The following is a 27312-nucleotide window of genomic DNA, read 5'->3' on the forward strand; positions in this document are numbered from 1 at the left end:
CTTTTCTGGTATAGCTAAACCTATGACACCATATTACTGTACAATAGAAATATTCCTGTTCATATTCCAGTTTTGTATTATAGCCTGATAATTAATGTAGCTTCAAGTTCCAAGTTGCACACACGACACACCCTAGCTAGCTGGTATGAGTTTCATCAAAACTTCAATATGATTGATTCAAATCACTGGTCAGCATATTTCCTGAATGGTATTAGGCCTGTTAAATCAGTCAGAAATCTGCTAAGCAGGGCGTTGCTGAAAATGAGCACCTGTGCTCAGCTACTTCCCTGGGTAAATAAAGAATAATAAGCAAGAGCTGAAAAATAATGAGGTTATCTGTATACGCACACACCGGTTTCTGGTGGTCTTGTGGAATTTATATTCCACTTTCGTAGCCTACTCAGACATTTGGGGATAAGCGCCAATGTTATCAGGCAATGAAATTAAAAAGGTTTTGCATCTGTTATTGTCAGCTACATTACCCCATCTAGTGGTACATGTAAAAATGTGCCTAGAAGTATCAGCCTGCATGGTGGATTTGTCAGAAATCAGAAATCAAAAATAAATTGATAAATGTGTTGAAATATACAATTCTCACAAAAAAATAAAACTAGAGTTCTTAACAGGCCAGAAAATTAAGATCTTACCCATGCCAAAGCGCCAGCGCTCGCCCAGCAGTCTACTGTCACCCAGGCAGATATGTTGATCTGTCGTCCCTTTCCAAAGCACCAGCGCTCACCCAGCAGTCTGCTGTCTAATGCCAAGATTAAAAATCACACCTGTGTGAAGTGAGGGGCGCTCTTATCATCACTTACATCATCATGCATCATCTCATACTGGCCAATCAGAATGCCTGCTGCCTGTGATTGGTTAGCTGATTTGCTCGTTTACATATGACAAAAAGTTTCCCTTCAATGTCAATGGCGGTTAATGTTTTGATGTTTAATTTATGTCATATTTAGCGGAATTCTGACATAATTTCTCTGTTCATTGTCAGTGGCAAATCTTGAGACGTGTGGGGACAAAAGCTGTTTCTAGAAGTTAAAGTTTAAAAAGTTTAAAACAGTCCATTCAGAGGCCTATAAGCATAAGCATGTTCTCAAAGCCAAGAAGAAAATTGGTTGTCCCCCCAAAAAAATCACACCCGTGTGAATTGAGGGGCGCTCTTATCATCATACATCATCATGCATCATCTCATACTGGCCAATCAGAATGCCTGTTGCCTCCTTTCATTGTCAATGGCAAATATTGAGACGTGTGGGGACATGATTTCACGGACATTTGACATAATTTCTCCTTTCATTGTGTGGGGTCAAAAGCTGTATAGGAGTGCCCCTCGAAAATCACACCTGTGTGAAGTGAGGGGCGCTCTTATCATACATCACATTCCGTGCTCAATCAAATCATCACAAATGTCATTCCAGCCAATCACAATTTGCGTCTTCACTTTTCTGTCCTCACTTTTGGCTTTAATGTTTGTGTTTACACAGACACTAAAAGTTATGCATAGGAGGGGCTAGCACCCCTAAAAAATAAACAACGTTAAATTTAACTATAAATACCATGAATGTTAATTCAATGGTATTTCGTTTCAACATTTAAGTTTGTTTACGTTTTTTGGGGGGTCCTGTTTTCCATAGACTTGGCTGCCACATGACGTCATTTCTGAAAGCCAGACATTGGAGGGGATATAGCGCCCCTCAAAAAGGGTTGGTTTATACAGAATAAAAGGGGGCACCGACTATGAACTACATGACGTCATAGTAATTTTACAGTAATTCTCACAGGGGCACATGAGCCACGTGTTGGAGTGGCTAGCATGTACTGCTCAAAAAACGATTATCATCATACATGATCATCATAATAAATAAAAGGCGCCATGGAGGTTAAAGGCCAGGGGTGGCAGCAGCAACTGTGGCAGCAACAGCTTCAATCGAGGCAGCTACAATGGAAATGGACATTGGACAAATGGACAGTCAAACTAATTGGTACCTAAGACTAGAGAACTCCTTTGGAGTCCAGAACAACATTCAGGCCCAGCAGTTTGGTGATGCCCAGAATAGCACATGCCATCCCCCTTTCACCTTCCCCCAGGCACAGGCCCCACAGCAGCCACCACACTGCCCATGATGCCATGGCATGCGTCCCGAGACTCCCGACAGTCATTAGTCTGACACCCTACCCAAACAGTAGCCTACTAACCTAACTCTAACCGCACACGGACGCAACGCATGTCGCGGACGCAACGGGTGATTTGCGCATGTAAGACTTTTGTTATGTCGGATAGCCTAAACGTCTGCACCCCATACTCAATGCCTCCTCAATTCTCACAGTAAAATAAGATTACTAAATAAAAAATAACTAAGATTGGCTTCCAAAGTTTGCAAGATTAGTCAAATGCCTCAAATCATGAACGCAGTGTCCGATTACATTTCCGTGAAATGTTGCATGCACTTTACCACTAGGAAGAAATGCAACTTGATTTTTCAAACGTTATAAAAGCCTGATTCACATTATTATAATTGCACCAATCTGATCTCTGCCCTGCATTTTTCACATGCCTTTTATAGCACCACCAGGGGGAGGCTAGGCTACAATAACCTTCCTGACCTGGCGGAGACCTGTGCTCCGAGGAGCACTTTGTCTATTCACTTTGTCTATGCACTAAGTACTGCGATCGGCTTCGTATGTATGTATGTATGTATGTATACTGTATACATGTATGTATGTATGACGGTGACGTCCAACAGCCAGGGACCAAGGGACCAAGGGACCACGTCCCACGTTTCCGTTGTCTATTGCCTATAGCCGCTTTATGCATCTTTTGAATCATCTCACCACCACCACCAGGCCGGCCAGCACGGCCTGAACTGAGGGTACATATGCCTACCATAGAGCGTGGAATAAATGCACAGGGACCCTATGTAAAGCGAGGTCCAAACTTCAGAAAAGCTTTACAGAGGGTTCCGAAAGGGGCTAGGGGCAAGTTGGCATCTCAAGAGAGTGCATTTCTAGTTGCTTTTTGTCTTTGTTAGGTGCTAGGCCTATACCCTATCTGAAAATGTATGTCTTAATCTTTATGTAAATTTATGTAAAAGACAAAATAAATAATAATAATAAATAAAGGAGAAAAAAAAAAACTTTGATAATGGGACTGCACTTTGGACATCATCCTGAATCCTGGGCTAGTATGCCAGGACCTATGTTAGCACTATAATTAAAAGAAAATAGAAAATAACAAAAATGCAGCAATTCAAAAGTGTAGATTATATCTAGATTACATTGTAATAAAATAACAAAATATAAAGTTAAATAATAATAATAAAAACTTTTAAACAGGAATGACTTGGAGTATACTGTGAAGATGCAACCCTACTTGTGTTCTTTGCGCGGTGGGTTGTGGGTGTGAGCGTAGAAGTAAAATGGCGGACTTGGCAAACGAAGGTGAGTAGTGGCGGTGTGAGAAAACAAAACAAAGGCTACGGCGTTTATACACGAAACGTGTACAACAATATCACTGGCAGTGAATGAAACAGCAGCTACGCATCTTTGTGATTATTAACCGGCATGGACGTATTGTTTTATTTGAGGCTCTGTTGCGTTTGAAAGGCAACACAAACGTTAGCTTACATTAGGGCTTCGGCTATTACCTGGAATGAAATTGCGTGCCGTTAGGACGCCGCTAGCTGGCTAACTAATTCCTGGCACACATGCACCGGGTTATTTATAGAATAGTGTCTGGTATGGTGATTTAGGGGTAGGCTAGACTGGTTTGTGTTGTCTTCCAGAGGTCGAATCAATTAGTTAATGTTGAAAACTTCTTAGTTGTGAGGGGGTTTCTGCAGTTGCATTTCAGGCGGGTAGATGGAATAATGCAAGCCAAAGCAGAGGGGACGACTCAGTCTAATTGCTGAAGAGCGATCAGATGGCATTTCCTTTTTATTTTCGTGTTGCACTAGTGTCGTATTGCTTGTTTAGGCAACTATTCAGTTATGTCCAGCTTGGTTGTTGCGTTGCATGTCATGAGATACGAGATGACTCATGGGCCAGCAAGCGCATTACCAAGCTAACTTTAGCCAATCAAGCTACCAGTAGAGTAGACAACCGATGGTGGTGGCGGCTATGTGCTGAAACGGATCAGATGGCAACATGTTTGTAACGTTAGTTAATGTAAACGAACGTCACGCGGGTTATTTGGGTTACGGTTATAAGACTGTACACACATCTGGATGACTGCATGATGCATGGAGTGAGGATACATCACATAATTGTGTAATATGGGTTTCTTATTCCATGTTTTTTGCCATTAATTTGTTATAATTCGGTAATCTGGCTCAGCCTTGAGGGTTTGCGCCAGTATTGGTGAATATATCTCTATGTTCATGTGTATGCAGTGCATTCTTGTTTCATCCGAGCAGGCACTTGATGGGTGTAGCTACAGTAGCTATGGGGCTAGCCTCTTGAAATAGGCTTATCTCTGTCGGACAACAAACCGTTGTATAATGTTGTATAACGTTGTATAATGTCATGATGATCCCAATGTTGCTCCTCTACCTCTAGTGTTGTGTTGACAGTAGTTCTCATGCAAAGTATCAGCGCTGAGCAGAATTATGTGCTCGTGTAGCACAGACGGTGTTTTGGTACTGGACTGAATATTGTTTAATGTGGGACAAAAAAGTGATCACTCTGGTGGCATCCTCCTAGGGCTAGGCAGTCTATTGTGATTATGTGGAAATGGCTCTTATCTCATTTTCTGAATTTGTCCCCTTTTCTCTTGGTTGACTAAAAGATGTTTATAGAAGTAGCCTCCCTGTGCAGAATTATCTCTGCCAGGCCAAAGGCCAGTGATATTGTTTTCACGTGTGTGTGTTTGGGGCTAATCTCACAAACTACTACACTGATCAGTGTCACATTTCTTGTGCACGGTGCCAGTAGGCCAAGTATTGATTATGTTTGATTGTAGGACTTAGATAGACTGAACAATTTACCCCTTTCCTATGTATTCTTTGGTTCTTGCAACTCTATAAATGGCATCCTAAATCTGTGGGAGGCTGGGATGCCAAAAATAATGCATGCATCATCCAATATATCCCAAATGTTAATCATGTATTGAAGGACCTCAGCAACAAGGCATAACCCTACCTCCCTCTCTGTTGCATGCAATGACATTGTTATCATTATGCCCATGTATGAAAAGGCACAGGGCTGGGGGGAGTATAGCTCTATGAAAGGCTAGCTCTATGAAAAGTGGAACTATGATCCATTCACAGATGAGAAATGTGCAAAACTGTTTGAATTGGCTGTAATTGAGTTGGAGTAGACGTTCTTTATATACAAAATGTACTGTATATATTATGGATCCAATGTCCAATCACCCTCAAAATTGTTGACACAGGGCCTCAGCGGGGCCTTAGCAGTGGTTCCCAAACTTTTAAGCTCAAGACCCAAAAGAGATTTACACCCAAACTAATAAATATAGCAGACCCACTAGTTCACAACGCATCACTTCGGGCCATGGTGTGAGCTTGTAGATTGGTTATTTTCACTACTTCTTAAACACTCCTAGTCTGACTGACCCTGTACAAATCTAAAGGTATTTACAATCAGCATCCTTTGTCATAATATAGCTAGAGCTCTGGGCCAGAGCATTGGCGAGTTCTCTCGAACACTCTACCAGGCGTAGTGCTAATCCCATAGACCTTAGTAAATAAAGATTTGATATAATTTTAATTAACCGGATCTGTAAAGGTTTTAAAAAAGTGGATTTTATACAAAAGGTGGGGTTCTGTTCTGAGACGTTTCCCACCAAGGAGAACAATCTTTCAACAGAAAGCTGCCTTTGATTCGTTGAGTAGCAAAATTGTCTACTTTATTTTTTACTACAGTTGGAGGCCTCACACGGTAATGGAAGTTTATGGGAATACCACCGCGTCTGACCGATCGTTAGAGAGAACTCTCTAACGTAACGTTCTGGATTAGAGCTAGCCTTTCCCTGTGCCTTTTTGTACATGGGCATAATGACAATGTCAAGGCATGCACTACACACAAGTTACAACACAGAGGGCGGTAGGGTTGTGCCGAATTAACACGTTGGTCCGATAGTCATTCGGACGAATCGATTTATAATCGTTTAAAACTAAAGGCTCATACATAGTCTGGATTTTCGGTGGTGGGGTGACCACCGAACTACAACATGACGTCACTAGCCGCCGCCACTGCTCCAGCCCTTCGCTCTGTTTTTACTCACCACCGCTCAACGTTATTTCAGCTCTGGTGGTCAGCTCACCACTGAGCGGTGGTCACCTCACCACCGAAAATCCAGACTATGAATAGGCCTTAATCGTTTAGTCCAATTAACTAGCCCAGTGGTTCTCAAAGTGGGGTCTAGGGACTCAAATTTCAAGGACCCCATAACTGTGTGTACAAATGAAACCAAATGGACCCTTTATGGTTCTATTTGTAGTTTTGTACACAGTACACACATGGCATCCTTGAGTTGAAATAAATAATTTGAGAACCTCTAAACTAGCCCTATTGGACTTCATGGTGGTCATCTCACACAAAGCTGAAAATGTTAATTTTCAAAATCAAATCAAAGAAGATGTTAATGAAACAATGACTGCGCTAAGTTAGTTTACATTTCATATCAACAGTTCAACACTATTATGCATTCCTGCAACGTTCACCTAAAAAACTAAATAACAATCTAAATCAACTCTATTTAAATGGATTTCTTTTAAAATAATTTGTTAAATTGATTACATGTTGCAGCCCTACTCCACTGAGTGCCCCTTTCTTCTTTTTTAAGATATTGCCTTTATTGATAAGTGGCACAGTTGGTAGTGCTGTTGTTGCCTCGATTCCCACTGGGGATGCTTTGGGCACTGGGGGTGTGTTCTCTCCTCCGTGTCATCAGTGCCCATACCAGAGGCGGGGTTGGTGAAAGGGCCTTTCTGTGTGGAGTTTGCATGTTCTCCCCGTGTCCCCTACGGGAGGTGCCCTCACAAAAAAACATCCTGGCCTCTAAACTGCCTCCCCCTGGCCAGCCGGGGCGCCTGATGGAGTGGAACGTGTTCCTTCCACGTGCTATGTCTGGCCGGTGAAACTCTCCACTGTCGGGTGAAAAGAAGCAGCTTGGACTCCTCATGCATAGGAGGAAGCATGAGGTCAAGTCCCAGTTTGGCAAGGAAGTGTATCGCCCAGGATTACATTAGATAATTGACACTGGGTGAAAAAATGGGTTGCAAAATCGTGGGATAAAAAGTTGAAAATAGACTGGAGAGAGATGGGGAAGACACGCGGCAAAGGCCGTCGGGATCGGGCATCGAACCTGTGGCACGGTTGAGCTAACTGTCCAGGCCTGAGTGCCCCTTTCTATTGAGTAATGTTACTCGATAGAAAGGGGCACTCGGGTTCCCTGATTCCCCTTTGGATTGAATTCAGTTTGGAACTAATCTGCTTGATATCATTCATGATGCTATCTAAGCAGTATGGTGTCACAGGCTCCTAATTATAGCCAGCTGCACAAGAGAAGTGGCACAGTAAACCCACAAATTTGTTTGATCTGCTGCAGAAACGGTGTAATATTGCAGTGGTTCTCAAACCTTTTCATGTCAAGGACCCCCAAATTGATGTGCATTTGGCCACAGAAGACACAGAAATAGCACATAAGTTAAAGTGGTTAAACTGATTTTGATGCTATCTTAAATATAATTGAGAATCACTGTTTAATATGTTCTTTTACATGATTAGAGGTCATGATATTTTGATCTGATATGGTATCTATCTGAGGCATCTACAATTCTGCTGTCAGAATGAATTTCCTGAATATGCACAATTCTTTGCAACATCCAAGACAATTATGTTCGTGTACAGTCCTTGTAAATGCTTCAGCAGTCACCCTTTAACTATTTTTGATGCGAAAATTAGGCCAAGATGTTACTGGGGTATAGCCTGGGCTATTTATGTTCCAGAAATAAAGTGGAACTTGTCAGACAAATTCTCTGTCTTTTCCTTTTAACCTGTATAACTAGCTTACATCTTTTCTTAACAGACAAGCCTGCCATAGCCCCTCCTGTGTTTGTTTTCCAAAAAGATAAACTACAGAAGGTAAGGCTTCATGTGTTCATCTACACCGTGTGATTGCAGATCATTACAATACACCCCTTCACTTTTCCCCCACAACTTATTGTAAAGTATGTTATGGTATGGTAGATAGGTTAAGCTTTCTATGTGGAGTACAATGAACAAGACACAGAAACACACACAGAAACTAAGCCAAATTATACAACGGTTGTTTTGAGGAAGCAATCTGATTGGTTGAAACAGCTTTCTAGCCGTGCTTCAAACCATATTATTTCAACGCCTAATCAAAACAAACAATTCAGCTTTGCTTTCTCTCAGAGCGCAGCAGACTCGGTGGCTAGGCTAGCTAGTTTCTTGGGACATTTTGTGGTTGTAAATTTGACTACATCTGTCATTGAAAAAATATTATCTTTCAGCGATTCTCTTAGTTTTAACTGTTTTAATATTACACTCGAGGGGGTCGTTTAACGTCATTAATGCATGCCTGCGATGCTGCAGGAACTCACCCGCAGGGCGAGTTCCGAAAGCAGCGCAGAAACCACCCCCTTGTGTAATATTGCTTAATTCATTCTCAGTATGGGACAATGCTCTCTGCCTTTGCTTGTATCTAGCAGCAGTTCTGAATTCTCTTTTGTTGTATGCTGTATCTCTTCCTTATTTGTATTTGATCAACATTTCATTAGGTCCATTTGCACTCTTACTTGTGATAAATAACCTCCCATATGTTGCCTTCTGTCACAGCGGTCGGCGGAGGGATCGAGTGCAGAAGATGGAGAAGGTAAATTTCATGTCCAAATGAAGACTGTCCTTTTCTGATAGCTTTTACAAACATCAGTATGAATCATCTGCTGGGGTCATTTGGAGCATCTGTGTGTATGTTTGCTTCTCCCCAGATTCAGACAAAGACGAGGGAAGCTACTGCCCCCCGATGAAAAGGGAGAGAACCTCATCGTTAACACAGCAGTTCCCACCCTCACATTCTGGTAAGGGCAAAACAAGCGAGCCGTTTGACTTTTTACTGTTTGTAATCTAGACGGTGATTTGTATGCAGAGCATCACGTTTGTCCTCTCTTTTGCAGTTCCCAAGAACAATGTGTTCATGCCCTCAAGTTTCTGCCAGTCTCCTACTGGGAACTCTGACTCTGAGCCAGGTGAGGCATCTCAGACCGCCACTCATTTTGCTTCCTTTAAGCAGGCTCTGCTGTAAGCAGTCGTGCTTTTTGAGAACCAGTGTAGGATAAACGTCTTGTGTTGTAAAGATTATATATGGCACACTTTTAACTAACAAGCATCACAACAAACTAATAACTATATTTATTGATAACGGCACTGAGGAAGGGATGAACAAGTGTTGAGAATGAGGGGATGAATTGGGCCCAAGTTGTACAGCGAGTGATTGGAGCCGAGTAGTTGTCTCAGGGAACCCGAGTTGAGTTGATACTCAGGTCGGATGCACCGTCTCGTTTCTCAGGAGTCGTAATCATAGACATAGAAACTAAGGTAGACACCTCTTCCGGCTCTGGGGCGAATACTCCCAACAGGGGGCAAGCTTCCACATTGGTGCTTCACAGAAGCTTCCGCATGCGTCACAGAGCGGATGTTCGGGTCTGATAAGTCCCGGAAAAGATGCGCTGTGATTGGGTCACTTGAGTGGCAGCGTAGCGTAGGCGTGCCTTCCGCACTTCCGCCCCATAGTGTAAATTGTTCTGCCCTCCTGTCGATACACATGGCTCCAACGAACTTCAGCAACCAATGAGGCATCTATTTATTTTAATATCTATGGTTGTAATGTTGAACTATTTCCTCCTGTCGTTCTGTACTCAGAGAGAGAGAGAGGATGCCAAGAAAATACAGAGAAAATGTTGGGAGAGAAGAGATGGATGTGAGAACTGAGACAGAGAGGTAGAAAGGTGTTAGCCACACTTGCATCTGCTGGAAGCCTGGAACAGTAATTGAAGGTGTTAGAAACATGATCTTTGTTACCAAACTAAACCTGTAGCAGCTTGCAGTGTCATGCGCCACGCGTGTGTGCATTTTTAGAAGGAAACCCCGGAGCTTGATAAGGTTCGATTTATGCTCGTCTGTGTTTATCACTTAACACATGCCTTGTTTAAAACAAATATTTCAGTAGGGAGCCATATCATAAATTGATGTACAGTGTCATAGTCAAAGCTGCCTATGAGATGTCACTATGATCTGTACTGTTCATGATGATTTTTTGTATTGATTCCCCTGGGGAAATTCAGGCGCCAAAGGAGTATTCTTATACTTGTCAATTACAATGGAGGGTGCAGGTGTTTTACAGCACATATAGCTAGCACCTATAAAAAAGCTTGGGTAAGACCTAACTAACTGATGTAGGTAGACTGGTAGAGTACATTATGGAGGCCCTTGAGGCCACCATACTATGGCACAAAATTAAGACCATATTACATCTCTAAGTTTCAGCAGCATTGCCTTGGTCATGAGTTCCATGTCCGTAAAGATGGAAAGGCAAATGGAAGGTAACCTTAAAGGTTGCCCATGAAAGTCCCAGTTTCAGTGTTTTTACATTTCTGCTATGTCTTTTCGTTTCCTTCCACCAGAGGAGAAGCCCGTGGGTTTCCGTTTAAAACCACCGACTCTCATACATGGACAGGCACCGAGTTCAGGTGGGTGATCAAGTTACATTTATTTGAAACACAAGCAGATTCTTCACAAAGTGTCTCCTGGAATAATTTGTAGTGGTTAATTTCTTTTCTCCACGTGCTGATCTCAGTCTGACTTTTGTTCTTTAATATATCTTAAGGGTCTATAGGGTTGTTTTGAGTTGACATAAAAAAATGCACGTTAGGGCTGAACAATAAATTGAATTGCGCATACATTATGAAGGTTCACTAAGACATTGAATGTTTCACTGTTAATCCATTCTGGGCGGGAACCCCTTTTGGTGTTTTAACTAAGCATTATGTTATACTTTAGCTATAGAGCACCGAAGTCTGACGTCACTTTCAGTAGAGGGCGTCAGTCCCCAGGTTCATGTATTTTTGAGTGGTGCAACCACTCCTCCTACAAGCAGCAATGTCCGTGTACCTGTGTGTATGTGTACCTGTGTGTGTACCTGTTTGTTTGTTTGTATGTATAAGTGAGCACGAGTATGTGACTTAATAATAGCAGTAGGGGGCGCCAGAAACAGTGAGAGGGGTAGTGCTGTGTCTCTAATGAGAGAGAGAGAGTGTGAGAGAGAGGGGGGGGGGGGGGGGGGGATTGCACCACTCAGTTCACACGTGTGTGATTTTTTTTAGTTGCATTGAAATCGCCATAGGAGGATTTTTAGATTACTTCATATAAGAACTGTGTTTGAAAAATATGTCATTCCGGCCACTTCACTCATATGGATATGAAGAATCAACTGACTGAGAGAAAACGCTAATGTTACTGCTACTGAATTAGTTACATTTTCGCTAGAAGCAGACTGTATCATATATGAGTGACTGACTGTTGCAAACGATACAGAGACACCTCCCTGACAATAACGCAGAGACAGCTTGTTTATTTTTGGACCACAACGCTTATAGTAGACGATATTAAGATCACCCCATGTTATTCTCCATAGAGAAATTACTTCCGCGAACCAGGGGAATCGAAGGGATGAGCGACTTACGTCAGGACTTCGGTGCTCTATTGAAAAATAGCAGATCTACAAGCTCATAGCGCGCCACCGAGTGGCGCGCTACGAGCTTGTAGGTCTGCTATTTTTGAAAATTTGTGAAAATGCTGCACAAATCTTTGAATATAATATTCTTTCAGAAGACTTTTTATTTATTTCGACGTCAGGCCTAAATGGGTTAAGAATCACAGAAAATCACTAAAGTATGCTATATAACAACCCAATAATGACAAACCTCACCACAAATACCCATACTTACACTTGATGGAAAAGTACCTAAGTAAAAGCAGACTGAACTGCATATATTTAAAAGGGATGACATGTTTTTAGCCAAGCAAATTAGTTAGCATTAGCCAAGTACACAATGAAAAGAAAAAGAAATTTCCTGCCAGGAATTTGAGTACATTTCATGGTCTTTAAAATCTGCGCGATTAATCATTTGAGGATAATTATGCAGTCTTGCACTAGTTCAAGAACTTTTTCCTCAAAAGTATTAATCTTGAGTCACAGTCATATTTATATTAGAATTGTAATAGAACGATATTGCCTCAACGACTCGATGCGGTTGCTATATAGGCAAAGCATTGAATGACCCAAATGAATGAAACCCAGGCTGCAATCGTGTCGCAACCAACCATATGATTTGGACCAATTGCTGCGAGGGGGGTATCCAAAAACTAGAAAGATCTACACACCAACACCGTGAGAAGGCAAAACGGAGTGTCATTTGCTCCACAGTGCTCCAGAAGTTTGACTTCTAAGTATACAGCCTCCTTTATTCACATTTACCGGTGCAGTACTTAGTTTAGACTAGTCATTGGTTAGACCAGTCATTAATCCTACAACCTATCTCAAATCCTCACCCTAACCCTAACCTCCCACGGGGCAGCACACCTAAACCTAACCTTAACCCTTTCCCAACCCTTAACGCACCCCTCACCAACCTTAATCCGGTCGTCTTAACGCACCCCTCACCAACCTTATGTCTAACCAATGACTAGTCTAAACTAAGTGTGCCTCCCCACATTTACGCTACAATAACGTATTGGACTGGTATGTATACTAGTGGTCTACTCATCGAGTAGTCTAGTCACATTTAATTATATAGCACATTTAAAGACAACTCGACTCAAAGTGCTTTTCATTTGAGGTAGATGACCAAACAAAAAGCATCATAACCAGTGTAAAACGCATGAATCACGTCAAATTATACAACTAAAACAAAGACAAACTGGACAAAACAGATAAAAACACTGTAAAATGATTTTAAAATGATAGAGTGGACATGCCAAGTATAAATTATGGGGCAACCTCACATGGGGCTAAAAGCAAGAGGAAAAGGCGGGTGGGATGCTCCGATCAGGTTTTTTGGGACCGATCACCGATCTTGTGCATAAGTGAATATTTCCAAAATTATTCTATGTCAAAACCCACGTTGAAACTGTTCCTGCGTGTGGGGAGGAAGGGGAGAATGTCTGTCACAAAAATGCTAAATATTATACTATATATCTGATTGAAATACCACTTAAATGGTGTAAAAGGTCGGTTCCCTAAGATTGGTACCCTAAAGTACATCAAGACATTCAAATAGGGCAAGCAAAAATCTGAAGATGCCGCCACTGAGCTTATGCTGTCTCTGACTTGCTATGGTCTTTGTCAAAGTTGAATCTAGAATGCATACGGCACCTTCAGAACCAAACGTGTTACCTGTTTGTGTTTCAGGGGTCCCGAGTCAGAAGCCCAAGGAGCTGCAGCGCAGCGTTCTCCGCCCGGCCGTGCTGCAGCCACCTCCGTCCAAGAGCCACGCAGAGTCAAGTAAGCAAAAACCTTGTCTTAGAACATGTTGAGTCTATTGGCATCAACGAATACCTGTTTTATCTCTGATGTTATGTGCCTGTATATCTGTCTTTACTAAGTTCATATTATCTCCACAATGTTTTCTTTTTTTTTGTCTACAATTTAATAAACGCAACAGACAGAACACTGGGACCAAACCTCATCGGAAAATGGATTGATGAAAGCCAATTGAAATATATTCAAATTTCTTATTAACTTATTTTAAATTCCACAGAAAAAGTAGTGCAGTCACTACAGAATATCATGTAAAATCAGCCCTCACTCTCACCCTCTCTCTCCCCTCCCCTCCCATAGACTCCAGCTGTGGGACCAACGGAATGAAGAAGTCATCAGACGGAGCACATGGGACCCAGTCCCTCTTTCTGAACAACACGGAGCACTTGGCCAGCTTGGCCAAATCACAGGTGAAGGCGCACAGTTTATTTATACATTTAAAGCTGAGGAATAAAAAACACGAATAACAACATTAACCCATTCTGACCTGAGATCAGATTCACACGAGGTTTCCACTGGACACCCACTGGTCTGATTAACCCATTCTGACCTGAGATCAGATTTTAAAAAATGTCAGTCGTTCTTCGATTTTTCAAAAATAGCAGACCTACAAGCTCGTATCGCGCCACTCGGTGGCGCGATATGAGCTTGTAGATCTGCTATTTTTCAATAGCTAAAGCATAACATGATGCCGACACCAAAATGGGTGCCCGGTCAGAATGGGTTAAGGTGATTAAATAAATAACAAATGTGCGGGTGAGATGGAAAAGACTCATTTGGCTATGATGAAGTGACCATGATGTGCGTCTGTCTCCTTCTAGAAACATGAAAGACAGGAAGATGGAGCAAGTGACAACATAGATGAGATCGGAGGGGAAAAGGAGTCTGATGTAGCGTCCAGTTTTGTATTTGGTCAGAATATCAAAGACAGAGCAAAGGTTTTCTCACATTTTGATTTCTCTTCCTGTTGTGATTTGTATTCCATTCCCCAAATTGCTTTGTCTATCCTGTTTTATTTTAAATGTATAGAGCACCGAAGTCTGACGTCGATATCGATAGAGGGCGCCAAGTCCACGGGTTCATGTACATTTAATTTTCATTGTAATCCCCATAGGGGGATTTTAGATCACCTCATATAAGAACTGGATATGAAGAATGAACTGACTGAGAGAAAACGCTAATGTTACTGCTGCTGAATTAGTTACATTTTTGCTAGAAACAGACTATCAAATATGAGTGCCTGACTGTTGTAAACGATAGACACCCCCTGACAATAACAGAGACAGATGACCCCATGTTATTCTCCATAGAGAAAGTACTTCCGTGAACCAGGTGATGAGCGAGTGACGTCAGGACTTCGGTGCTCTATTGAGTCATTTTTTAAGTTTTGTGTTTATACCCATGGTTAAGGTTCACACTGCCTCTGTCATGTGCTTCCATTAACACATTGGATCCCTAGGACAGGTACACCTATAAATTAATTACGCTGGGTAGTCATGACGAGCAGGCTCGTTTGATATCGCAATAAATTGCCTCGCTGTGTTTCAGTTTTGGAGCCGCTCCGGTTGCTATGTACGGTTGCCAGGGCCCTCCCCGCACTAGCTTCTGTTTTAGTCACGGCCTTTGCACGCTCTTTTCTTGGAAACTATGCCGCTGTCCGTTTGTTTTGAACTATTCACCGATGTTCAGAGGTCATTTCTGATTATCCGGTGATCGTGTTTGGAACATTTGCGTTTGGATGACGTCCCAACCGGAAATGACATCGAATGTTGCCCAACAGACGCTCCCAGCCTGTGGAGCGATGCGATCGGTTTTGATATCGATGCATCTCCGTCCTTTTATTAATCTCCATCCTGAGTGCTGGGCGTAACTATTTGATAGGACTAAGAACTCTGTTTATGCCGATCAGGGTGTTAACATGTCTTTCCTCTATAGTTGGAAGAGAACAGTACAGAAGACAAGTTGAAGGACGGAGTAGCAGCGGATTCACAGTCAGAAGGAACTAATTACTTCTTACAATACATCTCCACCCCCAGGTAAAGTGTCAGGCTGGAGGACTGGTACCTTTGAACTGTTTTGATTTGTGTTCAATTCCATTATATTAATTAAAGCTGCAATTTCGTATCCTACCTGAGATTTGAGCCTGGCTCCTGGCTAAGCACATTTGTGGATGCGAGTTATCGTCTCCACCAGGCTGAAGGCATGGGGAGACTATGTCCGTCCGTCCGTGTGTCTCTGTCTGTGAACAGCTAATCTCCAGGACCGCTGGCTGGATCGCAGCGAAACTGTACACACACACTCCCTGGATGCCAGAGTAGAACCTCTGCCCCAAAAATTTCACATGGGCCAGTTATGGCACCACCAGGAAACCATCACGCAAATTGGTACACAGTACCAATCTCTGTTTTCATATTCAATCCTGATTGGCTTCCAAAGTTTGTAGGAGTGTTCCATTTTGAACAAAATGCCTCAAATCATGAAGACGGCAAGTGATTTCCGTGGAATTCTTTTTTTTATATTTTACTCCTACAAGTATTCCAAACATCACACAAATCGGTATACATTATCTCTAGTCAAGTGATCGAGATGGATCCGTCTGACTTTTCATGCTCCATCCTGATTGCTGCTTTCCGAACATTGCTGGCCCCCAAAACCTACCTGACCTGGTGGACACCTTTGCTCCGAGGAGCACATTTTCTAAAATATATTTTTTTATCCCACGATTTTGTAACCCATTTTTCACCCCTGAGTCAATCATCTAATGTGATCCTGGGTTCTACACACCCTCCACCAACCTAGTCCCCATATATGGGGGACAAGGGGAGAGCAACGGACTTGAACTCATGCTTCCTTCATGCCTGAGTGTCCAAGTTGCTCCTTTACACCTGACAGGGGGGAGTTTCCCTGGTTGGACGGTAGCGCGTGGAAGGAACACGTTATTCCAACCAGTTCCTTTCCCCTCCATCAGGCAGGAGCACATTTTCTAGTTTCCATTTGAGTTTAACCTCTTGTCAACCAGTAGTGGTGCTACCTGACCACAGGATCTAAATGTCTCAATAGAAGAGCAGTAGGAGATCTCTGTTATCACGTCCAGTGCAATTTGTCGTCTCGTAAAACAGGAAGTGTTGGTCAAATAAAATAGAATATATTTGACTGCCTTGTCTATTTCTCGCTTCAATGTTTGGCTCTAAACGACATTGTATGGCTGCCATGTTGGGTATGGCAACAATCAAGCAGCACAGCAGGTGGCGCTCTGACTGAGCCTTCGATTAGACAGCCGTCTGTGGGCCCAGATGTCATTATGGAGAAATAACACACCACTGAATTCAGTGATCAATCAGAAACAAGCATTCAACCAAGCTTTGAAATAAAATACGGTACTCATATCCACTAAAATGTTATGGATTGCAGCTTTAAGTTATTCATGCCCATCCACTTAAAAAACAAAAATCAAACCGAAAGCAACCAACACAAATATGAAGTGTCGTCAGTTGATTTGTATTAACTCGTTTGTCACCTCTGCCCTTGCAGTTCAAAAAATCCCACAAATAATACAGATGGAGCAAAATTTGTCTTTGGACAGAACATGTCTGAACGAGTTCTGGTGAGTAGTTCTGTTTTAATTTTCTTCTGCTGCTGTTTTTTGTCAGTTTCCTTGTACCACACTGCCAAGCCCGTTAATGACAGGTTTTTGCATGAGTTCCTAATGCGGTATGTTGCCTTATGGGGAGGGCCCTCCTAGTTCCTCCTGCAACGCGTCTGGTCACTCGGGGTGGCCGGGCCTTTGCGGCTCGGGCACCTTTGCTCTGGAACTCCCTGCCTTTGGCTCTTAGATTAGCAGAATCAGTGCCTTCTTTTAAAACGCTTTTAAAAACATCTGTATGCCAAGTGTTTTTCCTAATATTGCTTTTTATTGTTTTATTGACCTGTTATTTTCTTCATGCTTTATTATATCTGATGTCCTGATGTTTTGTTGTTTTTATGATTACTGTTTTTATAACCTGTCTGTAAAGCACTTTGTAACTATACGTTTGGAAAGGTGCTATACAAATAAAATTCATTCATTCATTCATTATGTTCTTTCAGAGTCCCCCCAAGGGTGAGTCATCATGTGAGGAAAATAAAGACGTGTCGTCTGCTATCGTGTCAGAATCCTCCTCGCAGGAAGCCACCCCAGAGAAGGGTAAACAGACAAATACAACTAATACCACAAATCTCTGTACAAATAAAAGTCATTACGTTTCCCAGACCTGGACAAATAGTGTAAATTGAATATCACGGCGCATCCCGTTAGTCCAACATTACGTGCCCGGTTAAGACTCTGCGTGTGGTTATGTTTAGGGTTTGGGGATAGGGTTACTGTCGGATTCATGGCTGTCGGATTATTGGGACGTCCAACTCCTCACTGACATTTTCAGTCAAATATCAAATTTGGATACTAGTTTAAATGTCAAACGACTATTTGAGCTACACAAATATGTTATACTGCAACTTCCCTCCGTGGCCAAGTGCTGATTTTCTAATATTCTCTTTTCTTTTTGGTACATAGTGAACAGTGTGACGGAGTCTTTGGAGGAGTCTGCAGCAGCGTACACCAAAGCCACAGCCAAGAAGTGCATCTTAGAGAAAGTCGATGTGAAAACGGGCGAGGAATCGGAAAGCAATGTATTACAGGTGAGGCATTCGATGGTCCTTGTCCTTGTCACATAGTTAGATGAGGCATTCGTTGGTCCTTGTCCTTGTCACATAGTTAATAAGTATGCAGTGAAAGCAGTTTTGAGATGTATGGTTTGTTTGCCCTCTTTGTTTCCTTAGATACAGTGCAAGTTATTTGTGTTTGAGAAGCTGGCTCAGTCGTGGATAGAGCGGGGTCGAGGTCTACTGAGGCTCAATGACATGGCATCCACAGACAACGGCACGCTACAGTCACGTCTAGGTAATCACACTGCAGAATAATAAGTAAATGGAACTTTCTCACTTGTTTTATTGTATTTACCTCTTTTTTTCACGCCAAGTCATTGGCCTTCAATTAAATTTGGTTTTCAACAGTTTATTGTGATTCAACAAGCTTCTCTGGGCGGAGTTGTTACAAGAGGCTTCTCATTTCAATGCGAATTGATCCCAGTCTAATTTGTCCGTCTCCATTTTGCCACGCAAAGGATGACAGTCTGACATGGATGATCCATGCATAACCTTTGCAAAGCCTCATCCATCACCACATCATCTTGTAAAGATCAGCGAATCAGCAGGACCATGAAATTACGCAGTATTGTGATAACGACAACAATATTCAGTTGTAGTTTAAGCCTAAGGTGTTTGAACACATTTAGGCTGGTTTAAAAAAAAGTGTGTGTGTGTGTGTGTGTGTGTGTGTGTGTGTGTGTGTGTGTGTGTGTGTGTGTGTGTGTGTGTGTGTGTGTGTGTGTGTGTGTGTGTGTGTGTGTGTGTGTGTGTGTGTGTGTGTGTGTGTGTGTGTGTGTGTGTGTGTGTGTGTGTGTGTGTGTGTGTATATGTATGTATATATATATATATAAAAATATGGAAGAAAATGCAACAAAAATGTAGTTCAGCATCCTGACGGAAAGGTGTCTCTCTCTCTCTCTCTCTATCCAGTCATGAGGACCCAGGGCAGCCTGCGGCTGATCCTCAACACCAAGCTGTGGCCCCAGATGCAGGTGGACAAAGCCGGCGACAAGAGTGTACGCATCACTGCCATGGACACAGAGGACCAGGGTGTCAAGGTCTTCCTAATATCGGTATGAGGTCTTTGCAGAGCAGGACACATCTGGACAGTTTCTCTCTGATGGCAATTTGACCCGACGGCATTGCCACCTTGAGTTAGGATTAACCCATTCTGACCTGAGATCAGATTCACTCGAGGTTTCCACTGGACACACACTGGTCTGATTAACCCATTCTGACCTGAGATCAGATTCTAAAAATGTCAGTCGTTCTTCGATAAAAAAAAAAATAGCAGACCTACAAGCTCGTATCGCGCCACTCGGTGGCGCGATATGAGCTTGTAGATCTGCTATTTTTCAATAGCTAAAGCATAACATGATGCTGACACCAAAATGGGTGCCCGTTCAGAATGGGTTAATAGACCAAATGTGCTCTGTGTGTCCGCAGGCCAGCTGTTGTCATGGGGGGGGGGGGGGGGGGGGGGTGTTTCCCCTCCGTTCACTTACATTATAAGTAAAGGTGCATGCTATAATTTTCTAATCTGCCGATATCGGCCTATTTATGCCGTATTGGTATCGATCCGATCTCAAAATAACTATTGTTTTCACTGATGCTGTTGACGCAATAATATGTCAATAGTTTAGTACTTGCAGAGTGGGCTGTCTCCCCGTCTCTTTAAGAGGCAAAGCTGTTGAGCCCTTCACACACACGCTGCTGGGTGCAGAGCACGGCAGCACGCACGGTGCATTGAGACTTGGAGAGAAGCTGTATGCCGTAATAGCAGTAGGCCGACTAGTCAAACAGCAAATAACTTAAGAACAGAACTTGGAGAAGGTTTCTGTACATCTTAAATTATTTTAGAGTAGTGAAGTGATACTGGGGGGGAGCGGAGGATATGTCTTCAACACGAACGTGATTGCCTCGTTAACATCAAAGCAATGAGTACTTTACTGGAGTGTAGCAACGGCTACTACAACACACAGTGAAATTTATAAGGGGCCAAGGGGGGCTGCATTAAGAGCAGAGGCAAATTATTTTAGGCAACACACATAATGAATAACAGTGTAAGACTAATAACCTGAAGTTTCATAGGCCACATTAATGCCTGTAGTCATTTCATACTATTTTTCATCATAGCAGGGTTAGTGAGAGAGAGAGGGGCTTACCATCAACTTTCAACAGCAAAACAAAAACAATGCAGCAATGAGCTATAAAAGAATAACACTTTCTCTCAAATGTGAACCTCTGTGCAATGTTCTGTTGAGCAGTGCTGTAACTCAGGGGTTCTCAACGTTTTTGGCCGGGGGCCCGCAGAAATGCTTTGGCAGTGTCTCGTGACCCCCGCCCCCCTCCCCACCCCCAATACAAATTGACTGCTACAATAACCATAATAATGAAAATACATCACAAATAAATACTGAAACCAGATATAATCATTAAGGAAAGTTTATGCATGTACTATGTAAACTGTTAATTTCTCTTTTCCAGCCATTCAGTTGCAAAAAAACCAAACAGACATTTGGAAAAAGAGTACATTTATTGATTGTTTGCATCAATAAATAATCGGTGATCGGATATCTGTCATAATTTCATAATCGTGCACCCCTAATTATAAGCGTGGTCTTTAGCAGCGTTTTTCTCAGAATTTCGGTTCACCAGGGTGAATTTCAAAATAAAACTTCCGGCGGACGTCCTTTCACTGCAAATCAAACAACCCCGGCAGTGAATGAGTTGACGATTATGTGTAACCTGATTTATCCCAGAATAAAGGCACACTGAAGAAGGCGCACGCATCAATTTGTGTGTACGTTTCACTTACTGGCCATCACTGTTCCCTCAGGCCAGCTCTAAAGACACAGGGCAGCTGGCCGCAGCACTGCACCACCGTATTCTGGCCCTGAAGAGCCGTGCGGAGCAGGAGGCTGAGGCTCCGGCAGCAGCCATCCTGGAGGCAGAGGTCCCCCAATCCAACGAGGACGACAGTGACGAGGATGAGGTGGCCAACACGGCCTCAGCCTCTAATCCAGCTACAGGTTAGTCACTGTGTGTGTGTGTGTGTGTGTGTGTGTGTGTGTGTGTGTGTATAACGTTTTTATTTAATTTATTAAAATCATTTCAGCCAACTTGATATATGTAGAATTGAACAGAATCTCCCAAATTGTGTTTGGTGGTTTGTTTACCTGCCAATAGGCCTGGTAGAGTAGAAGAATATTTGTGAAGGTTTGGCTGCTTAATTTTCCACTCTGCCAGTCTGGTTGCAACCCATAACACTTCATAAAGAGACTGTTATAGAGCACCGAAGTCTGACGTCACTTTCAGTAGAGGGCGTCAGTCCCCAGGTTCATGTATTTTTTTAGTTGCATTGAAATCGCCATAGGAGGATTTTTAGATTGCTTCATATAAGAACTGTGTTTGAAAAATAAACATGTCATCCCGGCCGCTTCACTCATATGGATATGAAGAATCAACTGACTGAGAGAAAACGCTAATGTTACTGCTACTGAATTAGTTACATTTTAGCTAGAAGCAGACTCTATCATATATGAGTGACTGACTGTTGCAAACGATACAGAGACACCTCCCTGACAATAACGCCGAGACAGCTTGTTTATTTTTGGACCACAACGCTTATAGTAGACGATATTAAGATCACCCCATGTTATTCTCCATAGAGAAATTACTTCCGCGAACCAGGGGAATCGAAGGGATGAGCGAGTTACGTCAGGACTTCGGTGCTCTATTGTCAGACGTTTGTTATGTCCGAAATCAGAATTTGTTTGCTTCTACTGCTGCTTGCTCTGTTTGTTGATGTCATGCTAGATTTGTGCAGCTGAGGCTGTGTTGACTGTAGGGCTGGCGTATTTTTTTTATTTTTATTTTCCAAGTAATTTTTGGGGGTCCTTCAGCGTCTTTATTTGGTACAGTACAGACGGGAATCATGGGGAGAGAGAGGAATGACATGCAGCAAATGGCCAGGCCTGGCAGGAATCAAACCGTTGTAACAGCCCAAATTTCATCGCCCGCAAAACTATTCCCTGGGTTATGTTTTATACCCCAGGGGCCAGGGTATTAAGGCTGTACCCTAGCCCTTATTTTAGGACTCGAACTTCGACAGGAATTTCCGAGTGAACATTCGGACCATTTGTTTCTAATTAATTAGAAAAATAACCGTCTCGATCAGAGCGCACAGCGCGTCTCACCCTCTCTTCTCTCCCAACACACACACACACACACACACACACACTTTTCTAATTAATTAAAAAAATAACCATTGAGATATCCGTCTCGATCAGAGCGCAGCGCGTCTCCCCCGCTCTTTATCAATCTCTCTCGTCTCTCACAACACACACACACACCACGAAAACAGCTCATCTGCGTGTTGCTCGTTAGCTGTTCCTTGTTAATTTGTTCCACCTGTATATGAATGCGGCTTCAGAAGAAGTGGGCACAGGGAAAAAGCAGATCCTCCGTGACCGTTTTGCTTAACAATGATCAGAGTTCACTTCTTTTTGGCTATGTGATGCTATCATGCTAGAGAGCATATGCTAATATATTATGGCTGCTACTAGTAAGAACAGTTCCCCCTATCTGCGTGTGTGTGTGTGTGTGTGTGTGTGTGTGTGTGTGTGTGTGTGTGTGTGTGTGTGTGTGTGTGTGTGTGTGTGTGTGTGTGTGTGTGTGTGTGTGTGTGTGTGTGTGTGTGTGTGTGTGTGTGTGTGTGTGTGTGTGTGTGTGTGTGTGTGTGTGTGTGTGTGTGTGTGTGTGTGTGTGTCAGTCTCCAATCACCAAATGAATGTGCACAGCAGAACAAGGAGAGATTTCTTTAAAAAATCATAACTTCTGACAGGAATGCACTAGAAACCTTTTTTCTTACATGTTCAAATCGCATTCTCGCCGAGATATATTTTCAAGTTAATAAAAAAGGAAAAATAAATTAATAAAGATAATATTTTTTTAAATAAAAATAATATTAAAAAAACAAATGGTTCAAGCCCATTAATTAAGATTCGAGTGCCAACCCTAACGAGCGAACATTCGAACCTTGAATGTTTGGGGACAGCCTTACAGGGTATATGTAGAATTAGTCCATAATGTACTCGACTAGTCCATAATATACCAGTTTAATATTCAGAAGTTTGTATCACGTGTAATAAAACCTTTAAGAGCACAAAAAGACTAAGATATATCACAATAACTAAAATCCCAGGTGATCTTATATGAAGATAAAGATAATTTTCTATTGTGGAATCTAGCCAATCTGTAGTTAAAGGAGAAAGTAATTTGTGATGCATGTTCACAGGGCTCGACAGCAGGTACTTGCATTTGCTAGTAAAAATAGTACAGTGTGAAATGTGAAATGCACTTTGTAGTACGCATGCCACTACATAATTTGACCGTTCAATTAAAGTTTTCATCAGGCCTGAAAATTAAAGCCCAGCCCTACCCTAACTTGGCCTTCCCGAAGCTCGGCCAGACCCTAACAAATACCATAATGTTAGGCCCGAATACCCCAAAAAGCCAGAGTTTTACCGTGGGCATCTAGACAGTCTTGACAGTTATGTCCAATATTGTCCCCGTTCGCAAATTATGCAACTCTTTCATCATTCATCATGCAACAGTCTCGAAACAGAGTTTGACAACTGTCAACAGTCAACTTGGCTATAATCTAGTAGGCGTAATGTGCGTCACAGACGGTGTCCAAAATAAGACATACAAGCCCAGCAATGCACCAATCATGACATGTCGCTGTCGACAGCTTACAGATTCGTTTTTTTTGGGCATATAACAATGAGGTGTGCTGTGTGACACAGCACACCAAATGGCCTGTACAGTGGACTATAACGTTGCGTGGTCATCATAATTCCTTTCTTATAGTTTACGTCACCTGTAGCGTTTACATAGTTATATGTAGCATTTACCATGGTCAAGGTGACGTTGATTAGTTATTATTCACCCAGCTGGGTTTAATGAGATTGCAGTGCAACAAGCTATATTGTGCGATGATCTAATAAAACATTTAAGGATATGGCAAGTTAACTGAAGTTATATAGACTAGCCCTTACCCGTTGTGAGACGGGCGCAGTACCCACCTTGTGGCCGCGGGGGGGGTACTGCGCCCTGATTTGATTCACAAATAAATTCATTATTAATTCATAATTTGTTAAATTGGAAAAAGGGCTTCGTTAAGACCTCCATATTTTTATGGTCAATGCCTGTGTGAAAAGTGGGAGCGATTGGTGCAGGCGGTGAGGAGATATGGCGGAACTCGCCCAGGGGGCCGGCCAGGTTCCGACGACCCTTCCCACGTTCGAAACGGTCGAGAAATGACCGTTACCATTGTTCTGTAAAAATTGATACCTAGGTGAATACTGTAATACTTTACCTTAAAAATGAGTTAATTGCCCTTTAAATCCTGAATGTACCAAGACCATAAAAAAATAGAAGTTTCTGAGAAAGGTTTCAGGTTTTACAATGTTTTAGTAGGTAATAAATTCAATTCACAGATAAATGTATTAAAAGTTCAGATAGTACTATTACAATATAATTTAGAGTGATCAAAAGTTCCAATATGGATTCGAACGGAACTCTCCTCTTCACAGTATTGTTCCTGGCTTAATACTACATATGACGTCAGATTGTTTATCAATTCATTGGTTGATAAATAGTTCATATCCGTAATGTGACAATGTCCCACGTTGTCGGTCCGCAATAATATAAAATAATAAAATAGGGCATGTGCATGGTGACCTGACATTAATAGGATAAGATGAACAACCCTGTGTAAACGGGCAGTAGTGTAGGAGTAAAAAGATGATCAGAGCTTCCTAACCTAACAAATATGAATGACCTAAGATGGAACACGGTCTGGGGCCAAAGTTCTAGCTTTGTTGACAAACAGAATATGATGAAGTGACCAACTTGACATGACGTGTAAACAACATATACATTTTTATCCATCAACCGTTACCGTACGGGGGTCCCCGGAACATCCAGAGCCCCAGGAACATGCCCAGGGGGCTGGCCCGGTTCCAGCAAGCCTTCCCTCTTCCGAAACGGTTGAGAAATGACAGTTACAGTTTGGTTTGTAGGCTAGAAATTCTAGATGGGCTGTCTGAAACAGCGCTCCATCCAACATTAAATGCTTCAGCCTTATGTTCTTTTGCAAGTACGCTAGTCGAGCCTGAGATTTCCATACTTGACCTGATTAATTATACAGACCTATGTTATACATAATTTTCCAAGCACTGTTAACCTCATGCCTCCTCCTTCCCTACAGGAAATTCAGAGGGAGGAGAGAGCCAGCAAGGAGCAGCAGGAAGCACATAGCGTCAACGCTGTACGACGGCCTGCTGTTAAGATGCTACTGTTGGGGCATTTTACTGTAGGCATCTCAATGGACACCCCCCTTGACCAATGTGGGTCCTCCAGACCAGTACTTTTTTGGATATTTAGAAGTCTAGCTCCAGGAAATAACCCCTCCCTCCCTGTGCCGGAGTGTCTCACCCAACTCGTGCAGTTTCATCTACTCTGCATTCAGCGTAATATCTGGAGTCGTTACTGTCCCTCTCCCCCTCCGTTTTGTGTTTTATTTTTGTTTTCGAGTATTATAATTTTTTTTTTTTTTTTTTTCGATAGCAAAAATAAAAGACTTTCAAAGCTTTTGGTTTGGGACTTGTCTGCTCATCATATTGATGAGTGTAAGGGTGTTTTTCCTCTACATTTAAAAAGAAAAATGTATGGCACATGTCAAGACTGCAGTTTCTACTACTTTGGGACCTTTTTACTTCACTCTCTACGGCTGTGCCTCTCGGGAGACACACTTCCAGAGGAGCTTCATTCACGATGTATTTGACTAATTGTACAGGTCGTTTCAACGTTTTAAGTCCTCCGCATCTGACAAGTGTAACTTAGGTGTAACACTTGATTTCACAGTGGTCTTATTCTGATAAAAAATAAAGATGTTTGTGTTAACTGATGAAAAGCTGTTTTTAAGTGCATCATTCTGCTGTTAGTACTCAGTGAAAACCACCCTAACACTGCAAGTGCTAATTTGTTCACGTTTCCACTATGATCAATATTTGCATCTTAAGTATGCACAGGAGGATGCTTTACTATTCTCTTCCACAGGTAGATCAACACACTAGAGTGAGGCCATTGTAAAATAAGTGTTGCCGTGATTTATCTGTCGTTTCCACGAGGCATCTTTAACACATATGCACTGTTTGTAAAGGCTAGCCAGGACCACTGAGTCATTGAAAATAGCAGTTTCTTATATTTCCTATTGACCTACACTATAGTGAATAAAAGGACTAAACATGATGCTGGCTCCTAATGAAAATGTGTATGAGGGCAAAATGATTCACCTGTTCTCAGATTAATAAAGATGCATTCATCGTTCATGTTTTTTTTGTTTTGTTTTTTTCCTTTGGTTAAAATATTTTTGTCAAACCAGAAATTATTTCAACATTCACCGGCATTCTGCATGTAACTCATGTAACGTTTTTTTTTCTTCCCAACATCCTGAAGGTTTATATTGTGTTGATACATTTTTTATTTTGAAAATATTATAGAAACTTTTTATCAATTTTCATTTGGGGAAAAACATGTTTGAACACTTATTTTGTGTGGAAACGTTTTGAGTGATAACTGTAATACCCTTGAATGTCATGTACATTTGAATATATTATCATTTCGTAGCGCACCATGTTTCTCAACTCCTCCGACTGCCCCTTTACAAAATAAAACATTTTGGACAGACCCCATTTTATTTTTTCCCAGCAAGTTACACAGTTTAACGGTAAATGGTGCATTTGTATAGTGCCTTTATCCAAGGCGCTTTACATAGATTGTGCATTACATTCACCCATTCACACACCGATTGTGGAGGAAACCATGCAAGGCTGCGGCACCAACCTGCACATCGGGAGCAATTAGGGGTTCAGAGTTTTGCTCAAGGACACTTCAACACTAACTGGGGGAGCCCAGGATCGAACTGGGAACCTCGTTGCCATCTTGCTGCTCTACCAGTTCTACCCCTGAGCCAA

The 27312-nt window shown here is 42.1% G+C and overlaps 1 protein-coding gene across 2 annotated transcripts; it reads left to right on the plus strand.

Annotated features, from left to right (window-relative positions):
- The first annotated feature begins 3392 nt into the window (after nucleotides 1-3392).
- On the plus strand, nucleotides 3393-27025 carry ranbp3b (RAN binding protein 3b). Of its 2 annotated transcripts, none has more exons than XM_083782031.1 (17): nucleotides 3393-3444; nucleotides 8054-8109; nucleotides 8827-8863; nucleotides 8979-9068; nucleotides 9165-9236; nucleotides 10671-10736; nucleotides 13457-13549; nucleotides 13886-13995; nucleotides 14407-14523; nucleotides 15521-15621; nucleotides 17117-17189; nucleotides 17672-17768; nucleotides 18135-18259; nucleotides 18401-18521; nucleotides 19199-19341; nucleotides 21108-21300; nucleotides 25545-27025. In XM_083782031.1, the coding sequence occupies exons 1-17, from the start codon at nucleotides 3423-3425 to the stop codon at nucleotides 25592-25594; spliced, it is 1566 nt and encodes a 521-aa protein (XP_083638157.1). In that variant the 5' UTR covers nucleotides 3393-3422; the 3' UTR covers nucleotides 25595-27025. The 2 variants fall into 2 exon arrangements, with proteins under 2 accessions (XP_083638157.1, XP_083638156.1); XM_083782030.1 differs by lacking the exon at nucleotides 3393-3444 and adding an exon at nucleotides 4229-4272.
- Nucleotides 27026-27312: the final 287 nt, after the last annotated feature.

Source organism: Protomyctophum parallelum (assembly GCF_964188405.1).
Source record: "Protomyctophum parallelum genome assembly, chromosome: 14".
NCBI classification, from domain to species: Eukaryota; Metazoa; Chordata; class Actinopteri; order Myctophiformes; family Myctophidae; genus Protomyctophum; species Protomyctophum parallelum.

Excerpts from the sequence above, each read along its gene's own strand:
- ranbp3b (XM_083782031.1), top strand. The coding sequence starts at position 3,423 with ATGGCGGACTTGGCAAACGAAG. Across the intron at positions 8,110-8,826 it reads AAAAAGATAAACTACAGAAG|CGGTCGGCGGAGGGATCGAG; the intron begins GTAAGGCTTCAT and ends CTTCTGTCACAG. Across the intron at positions 18,522-19,198 it reads CACGCTACAGTCACGTCTAG|TCATGAGGACCCAGGGCAGC; the intron begins GTAATCACACTG and ends CTCTCTATCCAG.